This window comes from Meles meles, chromosome 16, assembly GCF_922984935.1.
Source record: "Meles meles chromosome 16, mMelMel3.1 paternal haplotype, whole genome shotgun sequence".
Lineage (NCBI taxonomy): Eukaryota > Metazoa > Chordata > Mammalia > Carnivora > Mustelidae > Meles > Meles meles.
The window spans coordinates 69,980,358-70,007,156 of NC_060081.1; the positions used below are offsets into that span (position 1 = coordinate 69,980,358).

The window sequence follows — 26,799 nt, forward strand, 5'->3', positions numbered from 1 at the left end:
CCTCCACCTCTAGGACTCTCTTCTTTCGGGGTTCGGAGCAGACTCTGATAATGTTTTGAAGATGCTGATGCCTGCCCCTGGGCCGCCCTGGGGCCTGCCTGACCGCCAGTCTGGGCAGGGAGAAATCTGAACAATCTGGGGGGACAAAGGCCCCCGGCCCAGCAGCTCACTCTCTGTAGCTCGGAACTGAAATCAGCACCACTCCCGCCATCGCCCCAGCGCGCAGTCCCGGGGGTGGGGGGTGTGGGGGGGTGGGGGGGGGTGGGGTGGGCAGGGCTTTCTCTTGGGGACATTCAGGGACATGGCTCCAGGGCCGGAACTGTGCTCCCAAAGGAAGGGAGCAGTGTAACCCGAAGCTCTTGTCCACAGGCACAGACGGGCTTCTTCCCCGACAGGAAGTCCTCCACGTAGGGGGTGGGGGGTCTTGTGGTCTGGGGGCTTGCGAACGGGGTGGGGGCCCCGCCGCCCGGATGGGCCCGTCCTAATGCTGAGTCTGGTGATAAGATGGAGCTGCTTGCAGGGAACCCCTGAGAAATCCATGCAACCCTCACCTGGGCCTGGGAAGCCACGGGCTCGTAGTGAGAAGCGGGACAGGAAGGTCTGGCTTTGCTCGCACTTGGGGGTGAGGCCCGAGTTACCCCAGGGGGATGCCGGCGGGCACCCCCTGGATGGGGCCCCCCTGTCTGCTTTCCCGGCTCCTGGGCCCTGCCCTGCCCTCCCCGCACCCCCTCCCCAGAGCCCACCTCAGAGAAGCCAAGGCAGACTCTACCTGCTCTCCCCAAACACTACGTGGCTGTAATTTTCTCAACACGTCTCTCGAAATCAGCTCACTTTTTATAACCCTTTTTTACTGAAAAAGGCAGCTTCCTATCTCTCCTCTGACTGGAAAGCCGGCACGAAGAGGCTCCTTAAAGTGAATTCAATGGAACTACCGGGGTATCCGAGGCTGCGAACAACGCACGGGGGCCGCCACCTCCCAGGGAAGGGGGTTGGGGGGGCTACCGAGGGGCTGAAGCCTCACACGCCCCCCAGGGCGCTTCTCTGATGGGATCATGATCGAAAAGGGAGCTGAGGAAGGAGTCACCGGTGTGCTCCACTCAGCAAAACCCCACGCCTCGGAGGTCCCCGGCCGGCTGGGTCTGCAGACTGCCGGGCCAAGGGGTAGCCCCGGGGAGGGGGCAGCCTGGGCAGGGGAGGGAGGACAGGAGGCCGCGGGGCAGCGGCCACACTTCCTCACCTGTCCCAGCTGCTCGCAGGCCGTCTGGTACTCCGCGCGCTGGCACAGGTCCTTCACCCGCTGGTACTTGGGCAGGAAGTTTTCCTCCTGAGCGTCCACCTTGTCGTTGTCCCTCTTGTGCAGCAGTTTGCTGTGGGGCGGGGAGGGGGACAGGCTGCTGTCCTCCAGGCTCTGGAGGAGGCCTCTCCCCTCCCCCTACTATGTAGCAGCCCTGGGCGGCCCCGGGCACTGTCACGGGAGGACCTGGGTCCCACCGGCCACATCCTCTGATTGTTAAGAGGCTTAAGAAATGGGAATTTTATGAGAAATCTCCCAAACTGCATGAGTTGGCAATGAATTAGGAAACATTTAAGACATTGTGTAGGCAGGAAAACATGTCTGAAGGGACATGTGGTCTCCAGGCACAAGTTCTCCATCAGCCATGGGAACAGCGAGCGGGCTTCGTGCGGGGGGCGGGGGGGAGGCTGTGGACACAAATCGGAGCAAGTCCCTGTTGGGAGGGACCTCAGGGGCTGTCTCCCTCCAGTCCCCACCAGTGAGATCTTCAGCACCACGGGTACAGGCAGGGCTGCCTGGAGCTTCCTGGGGTGGGCAAGTGGGGGGCCCCCCTCCCGCACCTGGCACTCACCCTCTCTCCACCAGGAAGGAGTCCCGCCAGACCCTCATCTTCTTTTTCAAGTGAAACCTGGAAAAGCAGCACATTTCTAATGTCTCATCAATGTGGGGGCCTCACGCATCCCCCGCCATTCTTCAAGAGGCAGGAATGGTACTTTGGTTCATAATCAGCACAGGCCCAGGGTTCCGGGGGCAGCTGGGTGGGGGGGGGGAGTGGGCCCGGTGGGGTGCCGGGAAGGCTTGGGTGCGCCCACCCCACGGAGCAGAGCTGCACCTTCCCCAGAGACGGGGGTTGGAAGGCCCACGGGGCGGAAATGGCCCGGGTCAAAGGTTTTGGGGTTTTGGGGGGATCTTCTTCTTTGATCCTTTGCAGTTGGGCTTGCGTAATCTGAGTGGGCATTCCATACAGTTTCTCTTATCTGCTGTTTCCCAGATAGGAGCTCGGGCAGCCGGAGGAAGCTTCCATCCCCCACCCAGCTCCCAGGCTCCCAACCCAGCTCCTTTGCTGCCCCAAATACGCCATTTTACAGCCGTACAGCTCAGAAAACCTCATAGTCAAAGGGAGGAGGCTCCCTGGAGGTGGACCTCAGAGCTGCAGGAGGGGCAAGCAGAGCTCCCAGCAGTCAGGACTTTGGGGCGGTGAACCCAGTGGGCAGCCCCTGTGCTGGCCGCCAGATGTTGCCGCTGCCATGCCTGTCCCCCCCAGATTCCACTCTCCTTCCTACCTGCCTAGTTTTTGTTCATGTCACCACTCCCCTTTCTGCTTCCAGGACACCTAGGAATGTGGGCCCATCACACCAGCTGGCATCAAAGCCTGAGAGCACGGTGACTGGGACTGCAGCCCGAGCCTAGAGTCTGAACCCCGAGGAGTCAGCTCCACACTCGCTGAGAGACGCCCAGCAAGGCGTTCGACCTCCCTGGGGTTCAGATTCACCCTGGTAAGAGGGGATCCTGGCATGCCTCACCGACGGGGTCGCCGTGATGGTCAGCATGGGAAGTCCTCTGCGGAGTACTCAGAACAAGGAAGTGCTTAATGAGCGCTCGCTGCTGCGGTTGTGATTATTTACAGTTTTACACAGTTTTAGCACGGAGAGGGTCCTCAACTGGTCACCTTGGCGACAATCCAGATGGGAGGATGGATTCTTAGAGCGAGAACGCCCCAGCTCCAGACTCTTGGAGACACACCCCCTCCCAGGCTCACACCATGCGGCCATGAGTTCAAGCAGTTTGGGGAGCCTGGCACCCCTTTGCCCCCAGAACCGGTCTGCTCCCCTGCTCACCGATTCGCTGGCCGCTCCGTATCCAGCAGCTTGAGGATGGACTTCCCATCCATGTCCGAGGGGATGTCCAGACCGGCAATGTCCAGGATGGTGGGGGCCAGGTCAATGTTGAGGACGATGTGGGGATTCCTGAGGGGGGGGGAGAGAAGGACTCGGCCACCTGGGCAGGGGTGCCCCAGCCTTGCTGGGGAGAAAGGGCGGCTGGAGGGAGGGAGGTCACCAGGGGCTCACGCCCCGAAGGTAGAGAAGCTGTGATCTTGTCCTCTCCTACATCCCAGCCCTCAAGGCTCCCTTCGGCAGGCACCCCCCGCCGTTCAGCTGAGCCCCCCGCCCTCCCCACCCCTCACCTTCTGTGCACTCCATACATACCACAGGCACCGGGATTTACAGGCCTCTACTTGGCTGCTGTTTCTGCTAGGGGTGCCCTCCCTGCCTCCCACTGTCTGATCACAGGACACCCCCCCTTTAAGAGCCACTCTGGACGCTGGACCGGCCCCCACACCTGTCTCTGAACCTCTGATGCGAACGCTGGCCCCTGGCTGTTCTTGGCCAGGCTGCTGTCTGGCCTCAGGCCTTTGCACTTGCTCTTCTCTCTGCTGGAATGTTCTTTCTCGATGCCAGAGCAGCACTCTCCCCCACCCCCCGAGTTCTCTGCTCAACAATTACCAAGGACACCGGGGCCCCTTGATCCCCGCTCTCCAGTGTGCACACCTCTGTGAGGTCCCCTCCCCTCAAGGGTGGGCCAAGCCAGCAGGATCTGGGGAAGGCGATGGCGTCACACGGTGGCTATGCTTCGTCTTGCCTGCTGTCCCTTTGTCTACTTTCTCCCCTGGTTGGGGAGAAAGAGCGAGCTGCCCTAGGTCACCACCACCGGTGAAGATGGGTGGTGACTATTCTGGAAGGCAGGCTGTGTGACTTCAGGTCCCCTGCTTGTACCCAAACAACCCTGGGAGCGGGGAAGTCGGTCCCTCCCCAGCCCTGCCGAGCCCTGTGTGCAGCGGAAGCAGAGGGCCAGGCTAAGCTGGACCCCAGTTTGCAACGACTTGTGATGCTGCACAGGTTGCTATCACAAGGCCCTTCCCGTGGACCCCTCCTCGTGCTCCTGCCCCTGCGGCCTCATCGTCCCCATTTACTACATACTGGAGTGCTAGCTCTGGTTTACCGTGCATGCCCAGTTAGACTCTAGCTGCAAGGCAGATGCTCTCGTCTAGCACTTTTATACTTAGAATATACAGTAGGTGCTCAATAAGTGCTAGCTTAGTGACTTTTGTTATTTATTCTACCAGATGCCTGTTACGTCTCTTGCCTCCTGTTTCTGCCTGGCGGTGTCCCCAGTGTGGTGGTAAGGGGCTCGAGAGAAGTGCCCAGTGTTGGGGGGTCGGCCCCTGCTGAATGCATGATGGCCACACGGAAACCATCTCCATCAAGGCAGCTTGGGGTCCCCGACCCCATGCCCTGGGCTGAGGGGCAGGGCCTGGGTCCTAGCGTTTCAGTTGTCTTTGACCACCCCCACCCCCTGCCTTCTCCACAGCCCAGCACCTTGAGAACACGGGACAGGTAGCCAGGCATGCTGGGAGGGGTTCGGGGGTGAGGCTGCGTTGTGGAGGAGCTTGAAGGCATGACAATGTAATCTGTCCGGCGGAGGGAGCAGGAGCAGACGCCAAGTGGAATGTTGGCAACCAGCGGCTGAGTTGGCTGGAGGGCATCCTGCAGCCCTGTTCCCCAAGACTAGGTGGGATGGACAAGATGGCTTTTCCCACCCAGCCTCCACACCCTGCCTGGCGGGAACAGTGCCCTGCCCCACTCCGATTCCACTGCCTCATGGATTAGGTCTCTCACTCAAGGTCTTCTATCAGCGGGTGAGAGTCAGCCTCGAGGCTTCTGTTCGAACCACTGTCTGGTTTCCTAAACTGGATGGCTGCAAGTCAAGGTGAGTCTACCACCAGGAGAGAAAAGTTTGCCTGAGAATGAAGATGATTCAGAGGAAGCTGGGCTGAGAGATGGAAAATGGAAGCTTCCTGATGTTATTGTGAGACTGCTGGATCCAGCCATGCCTGAAGCCAAAGTGGCCTTGGACTTTCCAGTTACTTTAGTTCCTATGTTCCTCTTATTGTTTTGGGGGGGCGGGGAAGAGGAGCCTTATGTTTGCAACCAAAGGAACCCTAGCCTTGAGCCCCAAGCCTGACATTAGCACTTTCTTTCTCTTGTCCATGTGGGGTATGGTTTTGGGTCCTATGAACCAGATTGGAGACTCTGAGGCTGATCAAACCGATGATGTCAGTGCCTGCGTAGTCTTTAGTGGGTCACATTCCTTTGATTTACGGTGGTGGCTCAAGGGTTCCAAGCGGCAGGAGTAGAGGCTGCCTAGCTTAAAATCCCAGCTCCTTCCCTGACATACCACATGGCCTCAGGCAGCCTTACCTCTCTGTGCCCCAGCCAGCAGGGTCACGGTGGCATCTTGTTAGCAACAGGGTTGTTGGGATGCCCTCATGGCTTACGTGGTGGCTGTAAAGGGCTCAGACCCAGGCTGAGGAGCTAGACAAGTATACCTATTATCACCGCTCTCCTGACATGGGGACCCTGAGATCCGAGGGTGGGGAGGGATTTGTTGAGATCGGCAGGCAGAGAGCAATCAGCCCAGCCTTGAACCCACACAATGCACCTTCTGGAATTGTCACCAAGCATTCTTTCCAAGGGATGCAAGTCAGGTCAAGTCAGTGTCTTAAAAGCAATTTACCTGCATTTCAAAAAGCCATTCGAGTTGGTCTCTGTACCGTGCAGTAGATCTGAGGAAGCCGCTGCCACCATCGCTTGCCTTTCTACCAACCCCTGCCCCAGGTGAGGCATTTCTGCTGCCACAGTATGGCAGCTCACGGTTCGCCCAAGCAGAATGCTGGCTGAGGGCTGGCAGGACCCCGGACGTTGGATGGGAGGGAGACTATTTCCCTCTGCGCCGTGGCCTGAGCTGCCCCAGCTGACCATGGCAGACAACCCCCCACCGAGGCGGCAGGGTTCCTCCCCGGCAGCCACCCCAGGGATCCCCCAGGCCAGACAGAAATCAAGGCGGCCTTCCCACGCGCTGGCGGCGACGCGCACACAGGCCAGCTCCCCGACTCGCTGGCATGCCGCCCCAGCACACACCGTCTGTTTTCACAGGTGCTAACGGCCCCCGGTCTCTCCTTCCCCAGCGGAGGGCTATAAAATGTGTCAGAACCCACCCAGGTGACATAATCAGTGTTTCCCTTGGCACCAAGGCTCACCTGCCCACATCACGTGTCGCCCAAGGGAGTGGCTTGGGGCCACACACTGGAGCCAACCTGCTTCTCAGCTTTCTGGGGGCCAGTGAAGCCCGGAGGCCCCCTGGGTGGGGGGTGGGTGAGGCACTTACAGCGAGCCGGCCTCCACGTTGGGGCCGCGCACGTAGAACGGGACCCTGATGTCGAACTCGTACGGCATGGACTTGCCCTTCACCAGGCCGAACTGGCCGATGTGGTAGCCGTGGTCGGCGGTGTACACGATGTAGGTGTTGTCCAGCTCGCCCGTCTCCACCAGCATGTTGTAGAGCTGAAAGGCGGCGAGGCGGTGAGGGCAGCAGGGCAGGGCTGAGGGCACCGAGCGCCCTGGGGCCCGACCCTTCCCGGCTTCGGGTGTTCGGGGCACCTCGCTGCCGGGACTGACTGCAGCCTCCCCGCCTGCCGTCGCGTCCCGCCCCGCTTCTTGGCAGCGCGGCTCCCCTTTATCTCTTTGGCGTGAGTGGGGCTCCCGGGGCCCCCGGATTAGAATGGGGGGTTCCACACGGGCAGGGGTGCTTGTCACCATGTTCTCTGCCGCATTCCCACGGCACTGGCTCCGCCAATGCTGTTGGCAGGATGAATGAATGAATGAGGGGATGAAGGGGGACTGTGGCCTGGGGCAGGTGTTGGTGATCTACCACAGTGCTGTCCAGCAGAACTTTCCATGGTGCTGGGGAGGGTACCGTGCCGGCCGAGATGGTGGCCGCCAGTCACATGTGGCTACTGGGCACCTGCACGTGGCTTGTGCGGCCGTGACACTGATTTTTAAACTGTATGGATTTTAACTAAATTAATTAATATTATTTATTTAGATTTTATTTGAGAGAGAGAGAGAGAATGAGGGGTGGGGAAAGGCGGGCACGGGAGAGAAGGAGGCTCCCCGCTGAGCAAGGAGCCCACTGTGGGGCTCAATCCCAGGACTCGGAGATCATGACCTGAACCAAAGGCAGACGCTTAACCGACTGAGCCACCCAGGTGCCCCATGGATTTTAATTAAATTTAAATAGCCGTATAGCCACAGAGTGACTGGTTGGTTAAGTGTCAGACTCTTGATCTTGGGGTCATGAGTTCAAGCCCCATGTTGCGCTCTATGCTGGGTGCGGAGGCTTCTTAAAAAAAATCTAAATAACCGTGGATAAATAAAAAGTTTAAGGGGCACCTGGGTGACTCAGTGGATAAGTGCCTGCCTTCAGCTCAGGTCATAATCCTGGGGTCCTAGAATTGAGCCCTACGTCAGGCTCTCTGCTCAGCTGGGGAGCCTGCTTGTCCTTTGGGACGCCTGGGTGGCTCAGTGGGTTAAGCGTCTGCCTTCGGCTCAGGTCAGGATCCCAGAGTCCTGGGATCGAGCCCTGCATCAGGCTCCCTGCCCGGCAGGGGGTCTGCTTCTCCCTCTGCCTGCCACTCTCTCTCTTTTACTCTTGTTCTATCACAAATAAATAAATAAAATTAAAAAATTTGTATCCATACGATGGACTACTATTCAGCCATAGAAAGAAAGATGCGTGCCAGCACATGGATGAATCTCGGAAACGTGAGGCTGAGCGAAGGCAGCCAGACACGAAAGATCACGTGTCACGGGATTCCACTTCTAGGAAGCGGCCAGAAGACGCGAGTCTGCAGAGACACGAAGCAGGTTAGCGGCTGCCTGAGGATCCGGGGTGAGGCAGGCCGGGGGTGATGGCTGAGGGCCGCGGGGCTCCCGTGTGGGGAGATGAGCGTGTCTAAAGTTGACTGTGCTGGTCACACAGTCTGCGACGCAGTCAAACCCCCGGGCTCTGCCCTTGAGGAACGACACGGCACGTGGGTTCTGTCTCAGTGAAGCCGCCTCGGATGTACCAAACGGAACCGGCCGAGCACGTACGCGCCACGAAGGCAGAGGCTTTGTCAGGGCCGCTCACGGCCACTTCCCCGGGGCTGTCACTCTGCCGGCTCATTCTGCCTCTGTTTCCCTTCCTCTGCAGCTGGTGGAGCTCGGGATGGGGTGAGGGCGGGGAGGGCTGCGAGCTCGGGGCGGCCTACCGTCTCCATGGAGTCGTCCACGGACATGAGGGTCTGCAGACGCTTCCGCTGCAGCATGTTGGTGAACTCCATGTGGATGGGCTTCATGGGCCCCGTGTAACGCATGATCCAGTGCTTGTCAGGGTTGGGCGCGTAGTTGTAGCTCGGCGTGCTGCGGGCAAACACGTGTCTCGCTCAGGCCGGGTGCGGGGCTGCCCCGAATCCCCAGGCTCCCCGCTCCCCAAATCTGTAGTCCCCCAGCTTCCCAGGTCTCCAGCCCTCGAGCTCCCCAAATCCACAATCTCCTAGCCCCCAAGTCCCCAGTCCTCCAATTCCCCAGCCCCCCAGATCCCCAGTCCCCTAACCCCCCAGGTCCGTAGTCCTCCAAGTCCCCAGCCCTGCAGGTCCCCAGCCCCTCAGATCCCCAGTCCCCTAACCCCCCAGGTCCGTATTCCCAGCCCTGCAGGTCCCCAAGCCCCCAGATCCCCAGTCCCCAAGTCCCCAAGTCCCCACACCTCAGGGCGATAGCCTCCTGCATGGTGTGAGCGCCCATCTGGGGAAGCCGCGGTGGTGCATCAGGGGCTCTGCTATGCCTTACACCAGCGTTTTCCCAGCGTGGGGTGTGCACGTGGGGGGACCAGGGGTCACCCAGCCTTAAGTGACGCGGAGCCGCACAGTGAGAATATCAGTCCTTCCCGGCGCATCTCTGACAGCCCGCCCACTGCATCGGGCCCCAGTCTCAGTGGGGTGTGAGACCCCTAACACCTTCCAGCAGTTCGCTCCACTCTTTCTTAAGACGAGAGGCTCAGGCCCAGAGCCTCCAGCAGGCACGGCCCCACACTCGAATTTCTTAGCCTAGCCGTGATCCTTCAGTTGCCTTGGGCAAGGGAGGGTTACTGTGGTGAAGACAGGACTACAGAGCTTCCTTTTGCAATAGATAATTAAAAAAAAAAGAAAATCTAAAAAATCAAGTCAATAGTAGTCATGGATGTATGGCCCCAAACGTGAGGACGGTGCCCAAAAGTACATTTGTCATGATTCCTCTTCCCATTTGTTCTCATCTCCCAGTTACTGAAGAGGAAACAGAGGGTCAGAGAAGCTCGGGGGACCTGCCCACAGTCTCACGAGCCGGCGGTGCAGCCGGGGCAGGCGGGGGGGGGGGCACTTCTGTCGCTGGGTCCGCTGTGATGACCTCTCATACTGAACAAACCACAGGCCCTCTGGGGTCTACAGACCACCTCCCACATTCCGCGTATAGGGCACAGCTCGGAGGGTTCACCTCCTACCCTCTCCTCACCACTCACCGCCCCTGGAGCAGGTGCCTGTTTCCTGCCCCAGTGACCACACGGAGGCCTGGCAAGGGGACTAACTTGCCAGAGGCAGAGCTGGGCCTGGAACTCCAGGAGCCGCTATGCTCGATGGTCGCCCACTGCCTCATAATATAATCGCCTCCCTGACACCCTCCTGTCCGTCCGAGCTCAGCTGTAACTTTGGCCAAGGCCCTTCTTGGCCAAAGGAGGTCAATGTGGTTCATGGTTTTGGCACTTTCCAGGTGACTCTAGTCATCTAGGGCTCTGTCCCAAAGCAGGAGCACCTCTGGCCGCCTCAGCTCACACCAGGCCCCGGGCTCTGAGCCCCGGCACACCCCACAAACGTGCAGGGTATCCCGGGTGGGGTGCACCGCTGATGGGAAGTGCCCTCTTTACCCCATAGAATGTGGCCTAGCACTGGTCTAGCTCCCCTCAGATCTGATCCCCTCCCCAGTCAGAGCTGAAAAAAAAGGTTGCATTTCCACTGAAGAAAAAGGCTTTTCAAAACGGCTAAGAAGGGGCGCCTGGGTGGCTCAGTGGGTTAAAGCCTCTGCCTTCGGCTCAGGTCATGATCCCAGGGTCCTGGGATGGAGCCCCACATTGGGCTCTCTGCTCAGCAGGGAGCCTGCTTCCTCCTCTCTCTCTGCCTGCCTCTCTGCCTAGTTGTGATTTCTCTCTGTCAAATAAATAAAATATTTAGAAAAAAAAATCAAAACGGCTAAGAAGGGGGCAAGGGGTGGCGAGCGGGGAGGGAGGGCAGGCGATCGAGCCTTGCAGACAGGGCAGAAAGCTCCCAGTGCCTCCCCTGCCCCACCAGGACGTCCGCAGCCCGGGGTGTCAGTTTCAGGGTGCTTGGGGAGAGGGCATGACGCTGCTGACCGTTATGGAGGCCGCTGCTCGGTCGCGTGGGGGTGAGTCACAAGCCTGGAGATTCCTTCTGGACTTTGCTTTGAGTGCCTGGCTGGTCTCCCACCGCTAAATCCCGCCCCCCCCCCCCAGGTCTCTTTTGATCAAGGGCAAGGCCCGGCTCTCCTGTGGGCATGCTTAGGGCTTGACCCTCATGTAGAACATTCCCAGGAACAAGCCCCCCTCCCCCACGGAGGAGCTGGAAGGGAGCTGCTGGGGGTAGGGGCTGCGTAGACACGCCCTCGGAGCTGTTCGATGGTATGGGAAAATTGTTCCCCGAGGCCCAAGGGGCCGGATTCCAGGATGCAATTTTGAGCAATCATCCCTGAATCTATTAGAGTCTATTAGGCTGGTGTCTGCCCTTGAGAACAGTGAGGGGTGAGTGTTGGCCCGCAGTGGAAGGATTGCTGAAGCCCTTTCTCCGAGCCCTCTTCAGGATCTCAGAGCTGGGAGCCCGCAGGGGCTGGGGACCCCTCTCAGGCCTGGGCCAGCTTGCTGGTCACCCGCAGGAGGCCAGGCTCCTCCAGGCAGGAGGTCGCATTTTCACCGGAACCCAGCTGCTGCCGGAACAAAGAGTGAAAAGCCTCACCTCCTCAAGCATCTGAGGAATGTGTGGTGTGTTTACCACAGGCCTGAAGGCGGCACCGCTCCCCTCTGCTGGGGAGGAGGACACGCCTCCCGCCCCTCACTGTGCCCCTGGAGCCCGCCTGACACCCACGTCAGCGCCGCCAGGGCCACACCTCAAAGGGAGCTCTGGGCGCTAGTGGGGGTTGGGGTGTCTCTGTATGCTTCTGTGTGCACCTGTCTGCGTGTGTGTCTGTGTGTATCTGGGTGTGGACCTGTGTTTACACGCTTGTGTGTCTGCGTCTATGTAATCTGTGTGTACCCGAGCTTGTGTTTACGTATCTGTGTATCTATTTGTATGCTTGTGTCTGCGTATCTGTGCCTGTGCGTATGTGTGCGTCTGTGAGGGTGTCTGTGTCCGTGGGTACCTGTGTTCATGTTGGTGTGTGCATTTGGGTACCTTTGTGTGTGTCTGGGTATCTACGTGTGTATCTATGTGTATCTTTGTATGTTTGTGTGGGCACGTATGTGTTCGTGTGAGTCTGTGTGTCTCTGTCTGCATCTCGTGCGTATGCCCAGATGCGTCGAAGTGGCCCCGGGCAGGTGGTGTGGGACCCCGCATAAGGCAGCATCTGGGAGAGCCCACGAGGTCCACGTCAAGAAGGGGACACCAAGCTTGACTGGGCAGCAGTTGGACAGGAGCCTCTGGACAGAAAGATCTAGAACTCTGACCCACCAGCAGGGCCCTGTCTCCTCCTCACCCCCCTCCTTGCCTGTCATAATTAAATATCCCAGCTGCAGAAGTTTCTGGTTTTTGGTTTTGTTTTGCAAATGATTATACCCCAGAGACAGGAGAGCCCTCCAAACATACCCCTCTTTTACAAGGCGGCGGGGATTCTCTGGGTAAGTAATAGCAGGCGTTCCTCATGTTCAATTTCTATAATTTTCATTTCAAAGGGAAAATAAATGAGCAGGCAATGTCAAACAATCTCATGAAACTCGAGGGCTGCCGGGGAGGAGGGATGCCTGCACCTCTTTTAAAGGAGAAGCCGCAGAAGCTGAGCCGACCTGCCCCTCCGCTCCCCACCCCTGGCGTCTCCCTAGGTGGGGCTGAGCTGCCCACACCCCTCAGAGCGGGCTGGGGGTGCGGGCGGGCAACTCAGGTGTGCAGAGAGGCATGGCTGCCGGCGGGGGAGCGAGGGGACGCCACGGCCCCTGGAACGCCGTTCACCATCTGTCCAATCTCTTCCCGGAAGACCAGGGGATCGGGAGGTGAGCACACTGCCTCCTCCCCTCGGAGCCACTCTGGCCGCTGTCAGAAAGTAATTACAGCGAGGGGACGAGGAGGGCAACACAGTCTGATTATAATGACAATTAAACACCCAGAATATTCAGGCGGATTCCAAATTGCCCTGTCCTTGTCGCCCCAATGTCACAGCAAGGGCTGCTGGGTATCACTCACTGCTAAGCAGGAGGTGGCTGGAGGCAGGGAGAGAGAGAACTTTCCAGAGAGATTTACTAGCCAGCTGGAGGGAGGAGGACGGAAGGGTGGGTAGAGAGATGGCGGGTGGGGGGCTGGGGGCAGGACCCAATCTGGCTCTGTGGTTTCCCGGCCCCGAGTTACCTCGCCTCTCTGTGCCTCGGTCTTCTCATCTGTGAACTGGGAACGCCAGGTGTGGTAGGCAGCCTCCACGGTAGCTCCCGATGGCCCCACTTCCTGGCATCCACACCCTGTGTCCCCCCTCCCACACTGGCAGCACTGGTCTGTGCGGCCACGAGAAAACAGCACAGCGATGGTGTGTTGTTTTTAGATTACGTCAAAAAGACTCTGGCTTCCATCTCGACCTCTCTCTGCCTACCCCAGGCCCCCGAGTCCATTCCTTCGTCTTAGATGATTTGCTCTGGAGGAAGACTGCTGGTTGCCACTCGGTGAGGACACCCGAACAACCCTCCGGAGAGGCTGGTGCCGAGGGGCTGCCGTGGGGGCGCGTCCCAGGCTGGCCGCAGGTGGCTGCAGCCCGGGATTAGAACCTGGACACCTGGATTAGAACCGGTGCTAGAATCTTCCGGACAGGCCGCCCCCAGGTGCCTGACTCACACACTGTGACCGAATACACATTTGTGGTTTTAGTTGCTCAGTGTCGGGGTAATCGTTACACAGGAATGGATACATCACACTTCGAGGGTCATTGTGACTGTTCAGGGGTTCGGTGCGGTGTAAGGACTCAGCATGGAGCCTGCCACGTGGCCAACGGCTCAGGAAAGGCTGTGGAATGTACCCACGGTCTGATGAGGCTATGGCCCCTTCTCAAAAAAACGATTTGAAATGCATAAAATAGACAGGACAACAAAGGAAACCCACTATACCACAATGCACGCACAGACCTCCTGGGGTCAGAGGAAGACAAGGGTCCTGACTTAACACCTGCTGCGGGCTTTGGCCCGTTGGCCATCCTGGCTGGATTTGCATCCCGTGTCACCCCCCAGTGAGCAGTGCGTTCTTGGGGGCTTTGCACCAGGAGGACTCGAGACAAGGCACAGCTCTGTCCCTGTCATGCCATTAGCATCCGGAAGCCTGACCCTCCCACCCTCACGCCACCCAGCGGCTCTGCGGGCAGGGTGCTGGAGCTTACATGTGCTGCGACGCGTTGGGGAAGAGGCCCGAGTACTGGGGGGCGGAGTCTTCCGGGCCGTGGGGGGCCGCATGGCTGATGACCATCAGGACGGGCCGGTGCGGGTACATCTTCTTGGACGTGCGGAAGAAGCTCACGCTGTCGTTGGTGATGAGGTCTGTCAGGTAGTCCTGGGGGGGGGGGGGCGGGGAGAGACAGGAGAACGTGTGAGGAGCTGGGGCACCGCACTCATCCGGACAGTCCCTGCCCCATCCCTGGGGGGGGGGGGTGGTTGCTGATCGTCCAGGGGCAGAAAGCCAATCAGTGAGCAAGGAGATGGCGCCAATGGAGAAAAAGAAGCAGAGGGGCTTAGGGAGGATGGGGAGAAGTTGTGTTTTGTCCTCCACTTGTCATGGATATAGAAATAATACTCGCTCACACTTTTGAGTGCTCACGGAATGCCAGGAGTAGTTCTGTGTTCACTTGTATCAGTTCATTTAATTCTTGTACAACTGCAGAAAGTAGGGGCGATGCGAATTCTTGCTTTCCAGAACAGAGAGATTAAGGCATAGGGAAGTTAAGTGAATTGCCTGATGTCACACAGCTGGTAAATAGTGCACCCAGGCCTCCTGAGTCTTGTTTCCTAAACCGGAAGTCTTTTGGAGGTTCCAGAAATACTGTGGAACAGGGTGGGGCCATCCCTGTATTCCCAGAGTGCTGTGCTGGGGGCAGGAGCAGCCGACCATGTAAACCCAGAACCAAGACAGGGACAAATGTGTGAGGGATGATGGAAATAAGGTGTGACTAAGGAGCTGGAGTGGGGCATACTTTAGCTGGGGCAGTCAGGGAGGGCCTCTCAGAGGAGGTGACATTGGGGCTGAGTCCTGAGTGATGAGGAGCTGGGCATGGGAAGATCTTTGTCATTGGGGTTGACCCTCAACTGCCTTCTGGAATCCACGGGGGAGCGTTGCTGAGGTGTGAGCCTACTGCCAGAGGTGCTGGTTTAATTGGTCTGTGCTTTCCCCCAGGCACTGGGCTTTTTAAAAGCTCCTAGGGGTTCCAGTGTGCAGCCGGGGCTGAGAATCACTGATCCAGAGGAAGCGTTCCAGGCAGAAGGAACAACAGATGCAGGGACCCTGAGGCAGAAAATGAGCACGCTGTGTGTTTGAGGAATGTCATCAGGAAGGAGCGGCACAAACAGAGGCAAGGGGGGTGTGCCCGAGAGGTGAGACCTGCTTAGACACCGGGCAGGATGAGAGAGGAGCAGGAGGAAGAGGGACAGGCAGAAACCGAGGGCCTTAAAAGCTCAGCTAAGAAGCTGAGCTTTGCCTAAACGAGTCTTAAACTTGGTAAAAATCTTTAGCTGCTAATCTCTCAAGAAGGTAACGAGTTCCTAAAATTTACCTGCTGCTCCTTGGGGAGCAGCTCTGTCCGAAATGATCACTTTCAAAATGAGGTAGTATTTTACAGACAAAAACGTCAAGAAATGGCTACAGCTTCTACCCTGAAGTGAATTGTAGGACAGACACCACGGGTGTGTCTGGGCTTCCAAGACACGCCCTCAGGGACACTTGACATCACACCGATGCACAAGGACGGCCATTGCAGCTGTGTTCATAAAGCAGAAATGTATTGGCAGTGACCAGCAACAGGGACGTGATTAATGAGTTCACGCTGTTTTCATACAATGCAGCGCTGGACAGACATTGCAGGGAAGCAAGTTCGTAGTTACTGCGATGGAAAGCTGTCTGAGGTCACACTTTTGGGGGAAAGAGTGAGTTACTCTCAAAACAGGAAAATCCCATCTTTCTGTGGGGACGGAGGGTGGCAGGGTGCAGAGGAGAAGCCAAAACCCTAACTCCATCTGCTTTCGAGCACCAAAGAAGAATCTAGAAGCACAGATATCCGTGTGCTAACTGGGGTCTGGGATAGAGGGAGAGATGGGGGAGAAAGTTACTTGCTACTTTGTATACTTTTCCTGCAGTACTTTTTATGACTAGTTTTGGAGAATAACAAAAGGTTTTCTATGAGGATTCTGTAGAACCTATCACATAAAAATAACGTTATAGGTCACCTAAATCAAAGAGCTCCTGCTACATTGTGGAGCCTGGCTTGGAGGGGCTGGGAAAGTTCTTAAAAGGACAGAGGGACCCACGGATGTGGCATGGTGGGGACCAGCAGCTGAAACCTGCTGCCTCGGGCTGGTGGGGAGCCACGGGGAGGGCCGCCGCCGCTCTCTGTAATACGTCCATCCTCAGTGCTTGCTTTTGGCATGACGTGCCTAGTTGGCTGTGATTAAACGTGTTTTCTGAAAAGCCACCATGATCGTCCCTTCCCAGGAGAGACCTAAAGTGCAATGATCCAGCACCTGGAAAGCACAAACTCGAGCCACCTGGACGGACACGGACAGACCTTACCGGCCTGGCTCTGGGTGAGGAAAGCAGGCCGTGGAGTGACACGCACGACCCAACACATTTGTGTGCAGGCGACAGCCTCACCAAATGTTACGTATTGTTTGGGGTATCTGCATAGGCAATAGAGAATGAAGGCATCCACGGCTCTTAGCAAGGGGCTGGTTACCTCCCGGGGAGGGTGACACAGGGGCTCCTATGGCCTGTGATATCACATGTTTAGAAATGTGTGTTGGGGGGCGCCTGGGTGGCTCAGTGGGTTAAAAGCCTCTGCCTTCAGCTCAGGTCATGATCCCAGGGTCCTGGGATCAAGCCCCGCATCAGGCTTTCTGCTCAGCAGGGAGCCTGCTTCCTCCTCTCTCTCTGCCTGCCTCTCTGCCTGCTTGTGATCTCTGTCTGTCAAATAAATAAATAAAATCTTAAAAAAAAAAAAAAAAAAGAAAAGAAATGTGTGTTGGGATGAGCGGCTCGGCCTCTTCAGGCCGCCAGGAGGGGCTCAAGTGCTGGGAGATGAAAAGCCCTTGACAGGGCGCCCTGCACGGAGCCAGCTCTGACAAGCGGGCTCACACTGGCTGTCTTGGTGGTGTGGCCGATTTCCCGCGTATCTGAGAGCACCCACCCTCTGGGGTCCTCTTCAAAGCCACTCGGATGCCAGCTAAGGCTCTGCCGACCTCCGCTGGCTACAGCATCTGGCCGTCCATGTGGATTGAAGGGGACACCGCCTTTATTCCAGGGGTGGGCTGTGAGCCACAGGCGGGCCCACGAGGATACGACAGCTCTCTGGCCACAGTACGGAGCATCCAGACATCAGAGTGAGGGATAGGGGACCTGGGCTGGGGGGCAGTGGTATTGTCCAGTCACGGCTGGGAGCAGATTCAATAGACAGGATGTGTCCATTGGCTACATGTGGAGAGGGGCAGTCACACCCCCCTCCCCCACCTCACGCCCTGCCACCTGGTTTCTGGTTTGGGTGAAGGGTACAGAGATGGGGTGGGAGGGTCTAGGAGAAAGAAAATGTCAGGGCGAAGGCAGGAAAAGAAAATGTCAGGGCGAAGACAAGAGTGCTAAGTTCTGGACAAGCTGAACTGGGTGCTGGGGTCAGCCAGGAAGGAGTCAAGGATGTGCGTTGTTAGCAGGAAGGGCGAGACAGGGAAGGGGACCAAGCAGGCTAAAAAGTGAATTTTCTAGAACCTGGAGCTCAGCTGATAGATTATGAGGAACTCCCCTCTCTGTAGCCCTGTGCCAGGCCCACTCCTGCTCTCCTAGGTGAGGGGCTAGACCTCCCCTGAGGCCCTCCTGGCCAGGCCCGTGCAGGGGGCAGTGAGGCCAGCTTCTGGGGACTTTGCTCCTAACTGGAGCTTAGCAGCCACACCGCCTCCCCTCTCCATCAGGACCTCCGACCTAGATCAGTAAACCAAGAGGAACCCAGTGCATCTGTGGAGACGGCTAGCCTGCAGCTCTGAGCAAAAGTGTCCATTTCCCCCAAACGGTCATTTAGCCAAGGAAGCCTGTGGGGTGTGGGGCGTACTCCTGGGGAGCTCGGTGACAGGACAGGGTGGCCCGTCTCACGCCATGCCTCATTCTGCAGGCTTGGCCTTTGCTGCTGTTTCTCATTTATGTGCTCACTTAACAAATACTTGTTGGGTGGCTGTTCCCAGGGTGCCAGGTTTCCTGTTAAGGGCTTGGGACATGGTCACGGGTCCCCGTCCCCATAGTGATCACAGTCCTGTGCGGGGTGTGGAAAAGCATTCTCATTAGCAGCAAGAAGGCAGAGGACCTGGGAGGGACAGGAAGTTTTCACTCGCTTAGGATTATCTCTGGCTGCTGGGAATGGGGGACAGAGACTGTAAGGACAAGTGAGGGGACCACAGCTGGCATGACAGGAAGCTCCTCTTCTTGCCGGGACCTGGGTGTCCGGAGAAACGTGTCCCATGGGTGCCCCCTGGGAGATCCTCACACTTTATCCCCACGGAAGTCTGGGGTTCTACCTCTTGTCTGAACTTGGGTGAGATAAGCCAGCTCACCCCAAATTTCTCAATTTCTCAGGTTATCCCCGCAAGCCGGAGTCTCCTGGTTCCCAGGGCTAGTTAACTTTTCCGCTTGGGCAGCCCATATGAGCTGCTTTAGAGCTGTGCCTTGAGAATGATGGCTTTGCTCCCGAGACCTGGCTGGAGGGGTGATGGTGGGGCAGGGGAGGGAGGTTGTCCTCCTTCCTCCAGGAGGCAGCCCTCAAGCGCATCTCTTGATATTCTCTTGACTTGATATGCAAGTCAACCTGTAACAGAGGGTCTCCTCTTCTGAGCCTCTGGCTCCCCGGGCAGCAGGTCTGTCTAACTTTTATTCTGAATCCTAGAGCTGATCCCGCCCCTGTGGAAGCTTCTACAGCAGTCTGTGTTCAGAAGAGAGTCACATCGCTTTAAGGAGCAGTCGTATTTCATCAAACCAAGGGCTCTGGAATCAGAAACTCTGGGCTTGCTCCCCAGCTTTTTCACCTGTTATCTGTGGGCCAACCACTCAGCTTGCTGCAGCTCAGTCTCTGCATCTAAAAAATGGGCCCAATAACAGTCCCTCCTCCAGATCGTGGTATGAGCACCAGGCATATGCATAAAAGCACTCAGCAAGGAGCCCGGTGCTGAGAAAACCCACGATGAACATTGGCTCTGATTGTTGTCACATGTTTGCTCAACTGACCTTCACTCTGAGAAGTGGACTTTGTGCCCATTTGACAGATGGGGAAACTGAGGTCATGAAACTAACAAGCAATGTACTCAGAGCGAGACCTCAGGCCTTTGTACTTTTTTATCTGTTCTATCGCTTTCCCTCCCACAAAGTTATTAATGAGTATATGGTGGTTTACACTAAGCATCAACAAAGCTCTTCTATAAAGGGTCAGCTAGGAAATGTGTGAGGCTTTGCAGGCTAGATGTCTCACTGTCACTGCAGCAGGAAAGCAGCCACCACGTAAATGAACGGGCATGTCTGCGCTCCAGTAAAATAAGAGGCCTGGTGAATTGTAAATTTCATGTCATTTTCACGTGTCATGAAAGCTGCTCTTTTTTTGGATTTTTTTTTCCAATGAGTTAGAAATATAAAAACCATTCTAAGCTCAAAGTTTCGACAAAAACACTTGGTGGGCCCTAGTTCAGAGAACAGATTTGAAAGCCAGATGGCCCGGGTTTGAATCCTGAGCTCTACCACTTACAAGCCGTGTGGCCTCGTTTCTTAGCCTCTCTATGCCTCAGTTTCCTTTCGTGCTGTTTTGAAGAGTAACGGCATATGCGGTGTAGGCTATGGCGAGAAACACATGGATCAGTTCTGTATCACGTACAATGATTTCACCAGATCCGCTGTATGTTACGTCTAACTTAGCGCTACTCATTCTTCCTCAAGAATCACATGCCTGTGTTTTCCACACGAAGCTGAAAACCGTCCAAACAAATCTGGTTCCCTTTCGTCACTCCTCACCCCTGCTTATGATCTTGGCCCCTTTTGTCCCGTACCAGGAAGCACTTTTTCCGATGTGTTGTTACGTGCCTTATAGCACTGCTTTAGGCATCTCGTTCAGGCTGATCAGATCACACTGTGCGTATTCATTCAGTCATTCAACAAACACGGCAGGGAACACAACGAATCCACACGTGCCTGCCTTCAAGGGCCTTGTATTCTAATGCGAGGACACAGCCGTAAGTGAACCAGTGCTCCACACCGGTGTGGTGCGTCAGTGGTTATCAGCTGCAGGGGGTGCCCTTGACACATGGTGGTCAAGGTAGGTGTCATCTGAACAGGGGTCTGGAGGAGCTCTCTCTGCAGCATGCTCTTGCCTTCAGCCCTTTACACACAGATCCCCCTTGTCTTTTTCTAGAATCCTGCAGTGTAGGCTTCCTTCGTGGTCACTTAATCACTTCCCGCGTTGGTGGCCTTCAGTGATTTCTTTCGATAACAAACAAAGCTGCAAGCAGCAGCTCAACCCGCCCCCTCCTGCACACGAGGGAGGCTTCTCTGGAACAGAGAAGCACAAATTCGGGATCAACGGGTGGTCTCGTCCAAGCTTAGAGAATGCCATCCCTCAGGGCCTTCGTGCCACCTGGGCCTCGTCTACTCCCCACCTGGAAGCCTCTTCTGCAGTCTGACCCTAGTCATTCCTAGCTCCTTCCGCCACCCGTCCCACCTTCTCCAGCCCTCTCTGGCTCTCAGCACGTGCGCTGTATCGTTCCTCTCTCATCATCGCTGCCTCTCTGTCTACCTTGCCATCAGGACCCTTTGTAGGGCATCTGGCCTTGGGAATAGTGACTCAGGACTGAGTCCTCAAAGGGCCTTATGAAGGAACGAGGGAAGGACGGTCACTTCTTCCCCAGCTGGACCACCTGCTGAAGCCACTGAGGCCTACAATGAACCCGGGTAGAGACATCTATCTCACTCCTCAGGCTGCTGGAGCACGGGCTCCCCGGCTCGGCCTCTGCTGAAACCCCCAGCTCCCTCTGGCTCTCTCCTGATACTCTGGTCCCCACTGCCTGTTGCCCGCCTCAGGTCTTTACCCTGGACCTGTGCCAGCTCTGACCTCAAAGGGCCCCCATCCCCCCTGTTCCCAGGCCTCCGCTAACAGGGGACCCAGGAATCCTCCCACAGGGCTCCTCTCATTCACAGGGGAGATGTGTCTGTGGCAGGAAACGGGGTGGAAAAACAGCCGCTGTGTGTCCCGTCGTCAGCCCCAAAGGGACTCTGAGTGTCCCTGGATAACTTGATTACAGGGCTGCTCTGAGACCAGGCATGGACATGGTGAGGAATTTTAACAAGGATGGGGTGGATTTTTCTAGGTTTTGGAGGATCTGCCTGTGCTGAGTCTAGGAGGAGGGAAGCAGTGGGTTCAGCCCTAAGACACTACAATTTGTATTTCTAGCTTATAAATCCCCTCACCAGCACTTTGGAATTAATTCACCTGGGAGGGGATGGAGACCTGCCCTGTGCAGAGTGAGAGACAGAGCAAGGGGAGGGGGTGCTGCCCAAGTGACGTCACACGTGGTTTCTGCCACAGGGGCCTGAACTGACCAGACTCAGTGAGGGGACACTTAGTAATGATCCCCTGTCAAAGGTGGGAGGGATCCCCAAATGTGCTCATGTTCCCAGAAGGGGAGTGGGATAGGGTGTTTTTAGGCCATGGAGCAGCTGTTCAGCTTTCTTCCGTTGAAGCTTTTCATTTTCATATGGGATCTATTCTCAGTTGATGTTCTAGGGTCTGGGGGCCCGGCAGAGCTCCGGAGGACCCTATCTCCTGCTCAGGAGTGGAGCCATGTGACTACAGCCCTTTGAAACACTGCCTCCCTCCCTGGGCACACTGATTGGTTCAGGGGCAGACATGTGACTCATCCAGAGCCAATGGGACACAATGAAACTTGCTTGGAATCCTGGGAAGGAGACTCCCTTACTCGCAGCTGCACAGGTAGGTGAGAGGACAGAGGGAGAGCCATGTTGCTACCTGGACAGGGAAAGGGTGAGGGGGATGGAGAGAAAGGGAGGGGAGGAAAAAGGAGGGGAAGGAGGCAGCGGAGTGACTGTAAATGGCGCTGGAGAGAGAAGAAAACAGAGCTTAGAGGAGAAACCACCCCCTAAAGATTTTGTGTTTGAGCCCCTGGATCCAGCTCTATCTGATGCCATTACTGCTGGACGAGTTAAATCGGCGGGTACGTTTCCTCTTCAGTTGAACCATTCTGAGTGGAGTTTCTGTTCCCAAGTGACTGAGAGAGGCCAGTCTGAGGCAAGAAAGAATAAATCCTATAGCTTAGGGCCCTCGGGGAAGGATTCATGGACGAGAAGATGGAGAAGACTTGGATAAATTCAGGGCATGAGAGCACTAGGGAAGATTTGGAGATGGTTGTAGTAACCGACAAGGCTGGTCTGCTTGAACTGGCTCCTGCTGGGGGTGCTGAAACAGGGGACAGGGCTGGCGTGTGTGTGTGTGCGCGCACGCGTGTGTGCATCCCTGTGCTTTTACACGGTGCTGTGTTCTGGCTCTAACACATGTGCATCACTCCCCGGTAATGAAACACTCCACATCCCAGACCGTGAGCGCCTGGGTCTGTCTCGGCTCATCCTTGAACACCCAGCACCTGGCACAGCGCCTGGCGCAGAGCAGGCTCTCAACAAAGAGTTGTTGAGTAACACAACCAAACCCAACTAGTCCACTCAGGCGGACTGGGCCACCGTAGGTGCTCAGTAAGTAGATGTGCGCATTATTACTCATGCAGGGGTGTGCCCATTTTCCAGATTGGGGAATTGAGCCTCTTAGGAGTAGGGAGCATAACCAAGAAGGAAACGTAATGTGTGGAAGTGGGGCTCCGAACTCCAGTCTGCTGCCTCCAAGAAGAGAAGCTCACTGCACAGTCCCAGGGGGTGGGGGGTGGCAGCGGGCAGACGAGCAGCACAGTGCGGCCCATCCAGGGGTCGGGTCTGGCCCTCAGGCACACTTGATTCACGCAGGATGTTAGGAAAGTCTGAGTGCGTTGCCAATATTTCAAAACCGGGAGCTGCATACAGTTGTAGCTTCTGCTGAAAAATCAGAAAACCTGGCCATCTTGGGCTCACCTTTCTACGTGGGACTGACAGGCCTGATCTGAGTTGGCTGCCCCCTCTTAGATACATTTCTCCACAGTCCCCACCATTCCCTACTGTCTCCCCTACTTCCCACTTGCTATCCTGTGTGTGTGACTGCCTGTGCCCCGGTCACTTCTGCCTGGGGGGGACCTTGTGTAGTGATTCAGAGGGAGATGAGCTAAGGCAGGCAGCCCCGAGGAATCATCACCCTAACCCAGAGAGCCCTGTTTATGACAGTCAGCCAGGCCCAGGGCTAGTGGCAGTGACAGTGGGAAGGGAGAAGGAAGGGAAGAACACTGCAGAGAAGGACTGGATCAAGAAAGCCGCAGGCAGATAGAAAGTTGGCTTTGAAGATTTAGTTGGGACAGGAATATTCACTGGTGTCCAGATTTTTTTTTTTTAAATGGGAAGTTCAGATGAGACATCACAGTCAGTGTCTTCTCCTCCTCCTCCTCCTTTCCCCCCTCCTAATTTAAGCCAAGAATCAGCAAACTATACCCCGCGGACCAAACCAGGGCCACTGTCTATTTTTATAAATAAAGTTTTATTGGAACAAGCCATGCTTGTTCACACATTACCTGTGGTGGCTTTTACACTACAGTAGGAGACTTAAGTACTTGCAACAGAGACTGTACGGCTTGTAAACTGTAAAATATTTAGTATATGGTCCTCTACAGAGAGAGTCTGCTGTCCTGATTTGAGCTACTTTGTAGTGAGTATCACTGTATGGCAGGGGCTCTCAGATGCTCTACGTGTATTAACTTAGGTGATCCTCGACAACCTTTCTGATAAGACTACAGTGAAATGCCACTATACTCAGTGCAAGAGAATAATGAAGAAGACAGTACCAGTGTTACTGACGAATGGGGAGGAACTGGAACCCTCGTTAACATTCCTGGCTGGGGCTGTCGGCTGGTTCAACCCCGGAACCCACCCTGCGTCTCAGCGATTCTCCTCGCAGGTGTGTAACCAGAAGAGAAGACTACCAACGTCTGCGCAAAGCCGTGTGTTCACCGCAGCCTCGTTCGTAACAGGCCCACCCTGTCCATCAGGGGCTGCGCCGACTCACACCTGCCACCCGCACAACATCGCTACGTGGCAACGAGGGGACGCGCTGCTGATGGTGTGCAGGTGTGGGGAGGACTGGCACAGGTGTCCCACCCCAAAGAGCCCATATCACGTGATTCCACGGATGTGAGGTTCGAGAACAGGCAAATCCAGTCCATGCTGATGGAAGCTGGAACAGAGGGTGCCTCGGGGGGCGGGGGGCTTTTGACTGGGAAGGTGTACAAGGGAGCCTCTGGGGGCCGGAAATGCTTTGTATCTTGACCCAGGTGCTGCACCCAGGCGTGAGCATTCCCTGAGCTGTCCACATCCGATCTGTGTCCTCTGTCTCACATCAGACAAATCAGTAGGACTAGAAAAACTATGACACGGAGAACAAACAAAGACACTGAGGTCCAACCACACAGCGGAATGTCCCACGATGAGAGCGAAGGTTCTACACCCCCACAGGACAGCAGGGATGGGTCTCAACATGGAGGGGAGCCAAAGGAGCCAGACACAGGAGTAACAGTGTCCTGCTGCAAGTTGGAGCCGAGGCTGTCCCCGTGGGAGGAGTTATGGGAGGGGACTTCTGGAGCTGGCGGTGACAGTCTGCTTCTTGTCCTCCCCGTGTGCTGGTGACATGTGCCTGTCCGGCTGTGAACATTCACCAGGCTGGACTGTCTGTACGCACACTTTCCGTAAGAATACCCTGCTTGGCCCTCCTGTGACCATTTCTCTCTGACACAGACTATTATTTGAGAGATGCACACACGGAGAAGCAGCGGCTGCTCGAGGTCCCTCATGGAAGTAAAGGTCACCCGCACCCAAAACCAGGCAGTTAAGCTCCCGTGTCACGCTCCTAACTGTCCCCCAGCCAGGGACAGGCAGGACTTACCTTGGAGTAGTCAAAGCCGTGCTTCTCCTTCACCCCATTCCGGCAGAGTGTGTAGTTATAAAAACGGGAGTTTTTAAGAAGGCCGACCCACTCCTTCCAGCCAGGCGGCACGTAGGAGCCGTTGTACTCATTAAGATACTTTCCGAAGAAAGCTGGAGGGGGGAGAAGGATCAGGAGGCCACGTGAGAAAGCAGAGAGCAAACGTCTCCTCCGTCCCCCGACCACTGTGTCCCCAGGGTACGAAAACAGTGCTACCCTCTGAGCCTCCTCCTCAAATGCTTTTAGAGGTGTGAGAAAATATATAGGATGATAGAGAAAATAAGTTATTCTGAAATACGGTTATCTAACTGTTAAGAGAATCTGCCATATAGTAACGCCCTTTCAAAAAAGATGTTAGCTTGCAAAGAGCAGTCATTTCAAAGTAGCGATAAGTGAAAAGAGTTTATTTTGTGATCTCTGCCACCCCTGCTGTGGAATATTATCATATCATTGATGGCTCCGGATGACAAAATTGCAGACTCTCGTGCTATGGTTCATGTCCTACCTTCCTAATGGAAGCCAACGCTAAGTGACCGTGTAGGTTCGTAAAAATAAGGACGTGATTCTTTCCCACTCAAGCTGACGGGCTCTGTGAAGTCTGTCTATGGCACGGTGAGCAGAATGGATAGTATAGACCATGAACGATACCAACTGGAGTAACTGGCCCTCGATACACCTGCCAGGGGACGTGCAGACTGGCCCATCTCCAGGGCGGCCCTGACGGGCAGACTCCGCTAACCTTGAACTCACTCCTACCTTCTGACCCAGTGATTCGAATCCTGGGCATTGACTCAGCAGGAAGGCATTCCTTCATTCCCGAAGTCATGTGCAGCACTGTTCATGAGAGCCAGTAACCAGAAACAAGGCAGACGCCCATCAGCAAAAGCATGGTTGAAGACCCTGCTGGCTAGGTGCAGAGGGGAACGAATACCACTCCAGAAGGAGACAGGACCAACGGGTGCCGTGCCCAGTAACAGAGGCTAGTCGCGTTAAGAGAAATAAACCAGAGATAAAAGAATGCTGTACGATCTCATTCATAGGATGTTCATAGAGAGCCCAAACCCGATCTATGGTGTTGAAGAACAAAGTAGGGGTTCTCGCTGGGCATGGGGGTGCTGCTTGGGGGACAGGCTCATTCTGTCTCCTGCCAAAACCCCACTGGGCTGGACATCCGCGCGTCTCCACATTCGCCTTTCACACCAGCGACGGGGCTCACGTAAGGAAAATCACCCGAGTTCCCCTCGAAGGGGATGTACCCCCAAACTCTGCAGGCGAGGAGGTCACACACCAGATCTTCTTTATGGTACCTCCTTGTTCTTTTTGCTTCTCAACAAGCAAGGATGATTTTTAATAATTATAACCTATAAGGCCATTTTGAAGAAATAGAAAAATCTGTGAGAGTTTTTCCAGAGACAGAGGCCCCGCGCCAGCACTCTCCTTTGGATGAGGACTCGGGGGCTGGGAGACGCACGGGAGACGGCGCCGAGAGCTCGAGAATGGGAGAGTTCCAGACTGCTGAAGGAGGGAAAGAGACGGTGCCAGCAGGGCGCTTAGCGCCGTGCCTGACAAACTGGGAGTGTTCAGTGGGCGCCAGTTCAGAGCCCAAGATGAGAAGAGACAGACAGGGGAGGTGAACATCCGTAGAGGGAGGAGGGGACTGGGGCTGGGCTCTGATGCCAGCAGAGGATGAGATGGTTCCCTCTACCTGGAACTTTCGAGAAAGCACGGAGAGCTGCCTTGGGTCTGGGTGGGGAGAGTGGGGATGGAGTGGGAGCCCTCCATGGGGGTTTTCCTGGAGGCCCGGCACGTAACCAGCACCGTCTGGGAGTGGGAAGCCCCTTTAGGACCTAAGCAGCCATGCCCAAATCTCCATAGCACAGGGCAGCACAGGCATCCAATTCTCCCCTGGCACACAGGGCCAGGAGGGAAGTTGGAAGCGGAGGAAACACCTCCTGGAAGGATCTGGGCGCCAGAGGAGGTGAAAATAGGAAGGGAGAGTCCCGA

The 26,799-nt window shown here is 56.1% G+C and overlaps 1 protein-coding gene across 6 annotated transcripts in view; it reads right to left on the reverse strand.

Moving 5' to 3' along the window:
* SULF2 (sulfatase 2) overlaps positions 1–26,799 on the reverse strand; it is a 114,121-nt gene that overhangs the window by 13,704 nt on the left and 73,618 nt on the right. For all 6 annotated transcript variants that reach the window (XM_045981228.1, XM_045981230.1, XM_045981231.1 and 3 more), the window contains exons 4-10: positions 24,757–24,908; positions 13,837–14,006; positions 8,445–8,595; positions 6,521–6,696; positions 3,133–3,261; positions 1,866–1,922; positions 1,238–1,367 (exon numbers count right to left, since the gene is read on the reverse strand). In XM_045981228.1, coding sequence (XP_045837184.1) covers positions 1,238–1,367; positions 1,866–1,922; positions 3,133–3,261; positions 6,521–6,696; positions 8,445–8,595; positions 13,837–14,006; positions 24,757–24,908 — 965 coding nt within the window. The remainder of the gene's footprint in view (positions 1–1,237; positions 1,368–1,865; positions 1,923–3,132; positions 3,262–6,520; positions 6,697–8,444; positions 8,596–13,836; positions 14,007–24,756; positions 24,909–26,799) is intronic.